Raw genomic sequence first — 7,794 nt, 5'->3', positions numbered from 1 at the left:
AACACCTAGTACATAGAGCTCCGTTTCTTTGTACTGATTCCTTTTAATCAGGAATGTGTATATTCTGCCAAAAAGCAGGTGTATTATTAACATTAAACTGAAACAAAAATCATTTAAAAAAATGTAAAAAGAGAAAATAAAGGCTGAGATAATTCCAGCAGACAGTCATGATAMGAGTTCTCTCTGTTTCACTGTACTCTGAACCTAGCCTAGTCCCCGATCTGTATGTGCTTTTGCCAACTCCATTGTCAATCTAAACATTGCATTATGGAATTGTCAAGAGAGCAGAAACAGACTGGCACCAGACTTCTCTGAACCCACACACATAAAACCCAACACAACCAGGCCTGTTCAGCATAAGGCAAGAGACTCCTATTCTCAGGCAGAGGAACTAAGACGAAGARGTCCTTTACTGTTAACCAACAACACTGAAACACATCACTGTCAGTTACTGTAGCCAGGTGCATCGTGGAACAAATTACACCTTTCACTTCATTTTAGAGACAAGACCATTTTTACTTTGTGTTAAACAAGCCAATTCACCCATGGTACATTCTGTCAGGTACAAACGTCCAACTTCAAATAACGACTAGCAACCTTAAACAGGTATTACGCCTATGGATTGGCGTTGAAGTGAAGAACGGGACTAGGGGTGCACCTCAATACTCTAAAAGGGACTTCCTCGGCTCAACTCATCGTCTTTACCTGAAATGATCTGGACAGACAGGACGTGTGAAAGCAATATGGTGGATGGATGCCTCTTTTAACCAGTCTAGTTCGCTTATATCTGTGTGAATGTAGGAAAGGAGAAAAGGGGGGAGGAAGCAACAGTAGACTACTAGTATGCACCCTATAGCTACAGTACAGTACATGGCACTAAACTAAAGTATGAGCTGAAATCTCCAGATCCAACAGGGAGGAACTGTTAGAGGCAATGGCTAGATTCATATTCTATGAATAATCAGACAAAACCCACTGGAAACAAAATATACAAGTTGGATATTGTGTGCTTTACATCATTTCTGTGCTCTATGAGATGTTTTTAAAGAACATACCGCTGATTTTAGTATTGAATTGTTGTGTTGCATCTTTTTTCGTGGTTATGTTCAAAGTTAAGACATGAAAAGAAAACCTAAGCCTAAGAGTCCATAAACATGGCCTTATAAACACGTTATATGAAATGGCAAGTACTGTAGCATTCATTACAATTCATGGACATGTGTTTTAGTAAGATACATGTCAGACGGAAAAGCGTGTGAATGTCAATGCATGCTAATGTGAGGTGACATAGGAATAGCCAATTCAAATATTGTTAAGTAACATTGGGTATAGCTAGCTAAAGTGTCTGATTGCAATAGTTACACTTTACTTGATCTCTCCACCTGACCTCTCCAACTCATCCGTTGCCATAAGCAGACATGACTGTTTGACATAACTTACGTCACTGTTATGACAGTGTCCCGCAAGACTTTTAAAAGGAGGGTTCAAGTAAAACGTTGCAAACTGKTATTGGTGAGAATATGTACAACAACTCAAAGCAGGGTCCAAATCTACCCCAAATAACACGATATCAATCTTATATTACATTGTTTTGCATTTGGAATTGGAACAGACTTTGACTGTGATATGAGAAAAGATGTTTGAAAAGCAGCACTAAGGTGAACATGTTTGTTTAAGACCGTCACATTCTTATACTTATTGTCAACCATATCGAACCTGCATGAAACTTTATTGATTTATGTTGCATCAATATGGAACAATTTCCTGTAATGTCATATATCTCAGTTTTGCTAACTTGTGAGCTGACCTATGTATTAAACGTATGTGTCCTTCATATTGTAGTGGAATGCTTTTCCTTTCAGTTAGATAAAACATGCAAGAGAAAGGAGAAATGACTGCGTCCAATAAATCTCAACAAATAATTGGTCAGAGCTGATCACCTGATCAGGTTAAGAGACAAAATGGCCACCATGTTGCTATGGGAACYGCTGTGAAGCTACAGGATAGTAGACAGAATGAGTGAGTGTCTGCGTGAGTAGTTTTAACTTTGAATGACAGGCTAACATGATTCATTTGAGCTGGTGAAAATATATTACCTCATTGACCAAAATCTCATCCAATCAGACTCACACTGCACAAGTATAGTATATATTTTTTTTTAAACTAAAGAAACAAATCTGCAACAGTCAATAACTACTCAGTGGGTGACTGTCAAGAGTCAACATTATCCAGTCTGAAGTGTAAAAAATGCATACCAAAACAATTCAAACAGTGCAAATCATAATTTTTCACACACTCTTTACAAGAACGGAATCAGGTAGGGGGGGCGAGGGGGGGGTGTTTTTAAAGAGTAAAATGCAGGGATCTCAGATACCTTAAAAAAAAAAAAAAAAAAGGAGAGCTGAGGATGACAGGACAGCCCCTCTTAGCCTCTACTCATTCCATGTACGCAGATCCGAGAAGATTGGAGATTTAGAAGCATTGTGGTGATGGCTCCATATTCGGCCATATTGCTCACACCTATCCAATCCTCTCAGATCTGTGTACACCAAGAGGGTAGGAGTGAAACGGAGGGACTAGAAATGGAACCAGGGCGATGAGAGAAGGGAGACGGAGGGGGAGAGAGAAGCAGATGAGAAGGAGGGGTACGGTTGGTCTTGGATGTGTGGTCCTGAGGGGGAAGGGGCGGGTCATCCAGTAAGTTGAGGCCTCATGTTTGTCCTCCGGTTCTGGAATGCTGGATCAGCCACTGTAGTGTGATGTCTGCCAGAAGATAGAAACACAATGTTTTTGTTTGTTTCAATTACTCCAACGACACATAAAGTATAAAGTATAGTTATCAGGCCATTATTATGTAATTACGTAACATTAAAAAGGGAACGGGATACCTAGTCAGTTGTACAACGGATGCAGTTAACCCAACCCCTCGGAATCATTTAACCCAACCCCTCGGAATCATTTAACCCAACCCCTCGGAATCATTTAACCCAACCCCTCGGAATCATTTAACCATTTGTTTTCTTACCAATGTTGTCTTTTTCCTTGCAGGAGATTGAGTAACAGCAGATCTCTCTGTCCTGGATGGCTGACAGGTTCCTGTGTGTGGGCAATGTTAAAGAGAGAAAAACTTCAATTACCCAGACAAATAGACACACAGACAGACACATACAGACAGACAAGACACACAGACACACATAAGACACACAGACATAGACACACAGAGACAGACAGACACACACACACAGACAGACGCACAGACAGACGCACAGACAGACGCACAGACACAGACACAGACATACACGCATAAGACACAAAAGACAGAGACAGACACACATAAGACACAAAAGACAGAGACAGACACATATAAGACAGAGACAGACAGACACACTGACAGACATAGACACACACAGACAAGAACAAACACAGACAGACAGAGACCCACACAGTAGATTATGCAAATCACGCTAAAGGAAATGGCAGAGCTCCCATACTCACATCCTTTCAATCAGCTCCTTCTCATCCAAGGCACCCGTAATATCTCTTTTGTTCCCCAAAACCAGTACCTGAGAGTCAACGGAAATGACATGAGTGATTTTGCCTTTGCCAATGCACCTGCTTTTAGGCTTTTCTTCTGCAAACCCAATTCCATTTAACAATAAATTCCACAGGCTTTATAACACTGTTACTAGAGCTGTGTAGTCCACTTGGAGCTGTGAACTACATTTCACAGGCTAACGCTCTAACACAGTAACTAGAGCTCATTCCAAATAACAGTTGGAAGCCAATATCTGCTAGTGGAGAAACAAAAGGCAGCTAAAGTGAATTGATGTGAGTGGAGAAATAGCTAGCTAGTGTCAGAACAACGTTATCCATTTTCCCTCTCTCATTTAAAATGMCTGACAGCCACACTCCCCACGGCTTTAAATAAACATGTCCTCACCCCGGTCAGCAGCATGTGTGATGTGACTCGTGTCATCCATCCCTGTGTGCTAGGCCCCTATCGTCATGTCTATGAGAGCAGTGACGTGTTTAAAGATGTAAAGATGACCCGATACTAACAWTAGTCCGAGAATCATTTGCCATCCTGTCTGGATCTCACTGCACTGCCCAGGTTTGCTAATGGTCCCCCCCCAAGTCAATACACGTCCGGCCCCAGACAGAGTCACACAATCCCCTCCCTCTGTCCTTCCCCCACCTCCATGCCTCCCTCCATCCTTCCTCCGCCTCCATCCATCCCTCCCTCCAGCACTGCTACGGCACTAGCCTTGGAGATGCTAGTAAACCTGCACTGCTCAACCACCACCCAGTTGTTTGCTCTGTCCATTCGTCGCTCGCCCCCGTCTCTCTTAAACCTCGACTCTTTCTCTTCCTCTCCTACCTCCGGCCCCTCGACTTGTGTACGGCTCAGGTCAAGTTGAGCCACTGCTGCCCGATTCCTCCATACTCCGCGATACCTACACTCATCTTGACCTCTTCAGTAACGTCGACACACCGATACCAATATCATATTTTTGTAAGGCTGTACTCACTGGGATCCCCTGTAGCTGGGGTTTGTCTAGGAGGTTGTGCAGTTCATTCTTCGAGGCCTCAATRTTCTCTGGGTCTGCAGCATCGACCATGTAACTGAGAGAGGAGAGAGAGAGAGAGAGATTCAGCGTTACGTATTACTGCATGAGCATGTGAAAGGTAAAAAGGGTACATGGATCTCTGATGAGGGTGTGTGTATACTCACACAATGGCACTGACTCCTCTGCAGTATCTCTCCCACATGCTCCGGAATCGAGGCTGACCCCCGATATCCCACAGCTGGAGAACAATGGAATGTAAGCGTACAAACACACACACACGTGGACTCGCTCTCAGTCTCACGTAACCTGACACGTACACACACTATCAGCATGAGCACCAAGGACAAGTCCAGCTCATCATCAAAACATTGCCTGTTCTCGTCATCAGGTCTGACGCTCTGACCTTAATGGTGACGTTGCCCTTGGTGATCTTCCTCATGTTGAAGCCCACTGTAGGAATCATGTCCTCACTGAACTGCCCTGACTGGAGGGAGAGAGGGGGGGGTGGAGAGGACAGACGGAGAGAGCGACCGTTAGACACGCAGTACCGTTCAGCAGACACATTCATCATTATTATGAGCCATATTGGACGATGATGCGTAACTCAAAGACATGACTGCAAGTCACCTGATCCCAACGGCCAGCAGCACTTTCATCACACTCCCCAGGCTACGTCATCAGATGCATCCTGGGAGGTGTGTATGAAGAAGAGGTAATAGGGTTCCTGTACCGTAGACACTCAGATCTCAGTGTACAGTGGGATAGGCCTATGTACTTTGTTTCTCACCTGAAAGCAAGGTGGTAGCGTATTTCATGAAGCAGGATCAAMGAATTATCTAGCCACCTTTGGATACAACGAAATAGGCCTCACTTTCTATTTTATWCTAAAGGGAAGCTAACATTATCAAATGAGGTAGTAATACCAATGACTCTGTCAATAGGTCTTTCTATAAAAGGGGCAAATGTGCGGTTCAAGCAAGCGATAACAAAGCAGTCCGCCCACCACAGGTTTGGTAAACAGCTGAGGGACGGGGCTGAAGYAATGTAACCACTCTCAAATTCATAGACAGAGCTATGGARGCAAGGWCTGGCCATGCATGAGATCAAAGTTATAGTTTTAACTATTTCATTAAGTTGAAGTCGATTCTAGACGCTGACCTTAGATCCGTTTCGCATTTCCCCCCACTTATGTTTAAAGGGGCAACCATCGGTTGAAACAGTAACAAAGAGAGTAGGACGGACACGAATTTTCAAATGTCTTTCAGAGGCATGTCCCAATTGGCATGGTGGATAGCAGGGATAGCATAAATAGCTTAGGCATACGTAAAGGTTCCCAGGAGAGATAAAATCCCATTAGTATGCTGCTTAATGTTCGTGTTGCCCAATAGCTCTTTTTTCACACTTAAAAAGTCAGATAACGAATGGGCGTGAAAATTACTTCACGATTGCGCAGATGGAAGAGGTAGAGGCCGTGTCGAGTAAATAGAATTCTACCGATAACGCGTCTATGATAATATAATATTCACTCGGATTTGGGTTAAAAGGCTGTACTGCCATGGGATCACCCGCTGTAGCTCGGGTTTGTTCTAGGAGGTTTTTGTGAAAGAATAAGTGGGTCTCGAGGCAAGTTCAATCTTCTCTGGGTGCTGCAAGGCAGTCGACATCGATGTTGAAGCTGAGAGAGGGGAAGAAGCGAGGAGAGAGACTTTTCAGGCGTTAACGTAACTCTCTAGATGCATAGCATGAGCATGTGAAAAGGTAAAAAGGTACATGGATCTCTGATGAGGGTGTGTGGTATCACTCACACAATGGCCACTGACCTCTCTGCAGTATCTCTCCCACATGCTCCGGAATCGAGGCTGACCCCGATATCCCACAGCTGAGAACAATGGAATGTAGAGCGTAGCAACACGACCACACGTGACGTCTCAGTCTCACGAACTGCCTCCACGAGTAAGGCTGAGTACAAGTAAGGTTCCACACTAACACAGCACCAGTCGAGTAACCAGCCACAGAGGAATCAATACTGAGAGGTTCCCAGCTGCTTCGTGATAGCGATCAAGGAACTTGCCTGTTCTCGGGTACATCCCATGTTAGAGTGTCTGACGCTCCCGCTGTCACGAACCTTACATGGTGACGTTGACGCCAACATTCGGAGAATCAAGTCAGTCTTTCCTCATGTTTGAAAGCCCACTGTAGGAAATCATGAGTCCTCACTGAACATGTCCCTATATGGAGGAGAGAGGGGGGGGTGGAGATGGACCAGCGAACGGTGTCCGCGAGAGAGACAGCGGAAACGCAGGTTGGACTACTCCGCACGCAAGCTCGCTCAAGACGCTGGTTTCAAGACAGTCAGAGGAAGACCATAATCATCAGCGACAACATTAGCATTATTATGGAGATCCAGCCAGATTCTGGCACGAATTGGATAGGCGTAACCTAAAGAAGTATGGCAAGTCCAGATCCCGATACTGGACCACGCCAGCACTTTCAAATTTCCTAATCGCACCTCCCCAGGCTAACGTCATAGATGCATCTGGGAGGGTGTGTATGAAGAGAGGTAATAGGGTTCTGTACTGTAGACACTCGCCTCAGTCACATACTAGATATCATACGAGTAGTAGCAGTGGAGATAAGGCGTAGTAGTCGCTACTAGCACAGCTGGCGCACTCACCGTTTTTAGACTTGTCTATAGTAGTATAATTACTTTGACACTGGTTGGTGTTTCTGCACCTGAAAGCAAGGTGGGTAATGCGTATTCATGAGAAGCATGGGGAATAGATTAATTGGTTTATCTTGCCAATGAACCTTTGGATACAAACGAAATAGGCCTCACACTTTCTATTTTATTCTTATAAGGGAGTAGCTAACATATCATCAAATGAGGTAGTAATCCAATAGACAGGAGTCTGTCGAAAAATAAGTTCATAAGCAGGGTTGTCTATAAGCGACGGGTAGTATGGGCAAATGTGCAGAGGTTCAAATGCCACAGATAACGATCACAAAAGACAGAACTCGTCACACAAAATACGACAGGATTTTGTGGTAAGACGGCTCGAGGGCACAGGCTCAGCGGACTTGGCTCGCTGCACGGAATTGGTAACCACACTTCTCAAACATTCCACTAGCAGAGCTTTGGATGCAAGGATGGCCATTGCATGAGATCAAAGTTAATAGTTTTAACCATTTCTAAGTTGAGGTCGATTCTAGACGCTGACCTTAAGAT

General features: G+C 44.2%; 1 protein-coding gene across 1 annotated transcript in view; it reads right to left on the bottom strand.

The window, feature by feature from the left end:
* Positions 1-2,319: 2,319 nt before the first annotated feature.
* The window catches only part of LOC111963458 (ADP-ribosylation factor-like protein 8A), an 18,702-nt gene continuing 13,227 nt past the window's right edge, over positions 2,320-7,794 (bottom strand). Inside the window, exons 2-7 of the mRNA XM_023986912.2 lie at positions 4,972-5,052; positions 4,733-4,806; positions 4,530-4,623; positions 3,496-3,563; positions 3,026-3,096; positions 2,320-2,763 (exon numbers count right to left, since the gene is read on the bottom strand). Coding sequence (XP_023842680.1) covers positions 2,711-2,763; positions 3,026-3,096; positions 3,496-3,563; positions 4,530-4,623; positions 4,733-4,806; positions 4,972-5,052 — 441 coding nt within the window. The 3' untranslated portion in view covers positions 2,320-2,710. The remainder of the gene's footprint in view (positions 2,764-3,025; positions 3,097-3,495; positions 3,564-4,529; positions 4,624-4,732; positions 4,807-4,971; positions 5,053-7,794) is intronic.

The sequence above is a fragment of the Salvelinus sp. IW2-2015 genome, linkage group LG1 (genome assembly GCF_002910315.2).
Source record: "Salvelinus sp. IW2-2015 linkage group LG1, ASM291031v2, whole genome shotgun sequence".
NCBI lineage: Eukaryota > Metazoa > Chordata > Actinopteri > Salmoniformes > Salmonidae > Salvelinus > Salvelinus sp. IW2-2015.
This window is presented reverse-complemented; position numbering and strand designations above follow the sequence as displayed.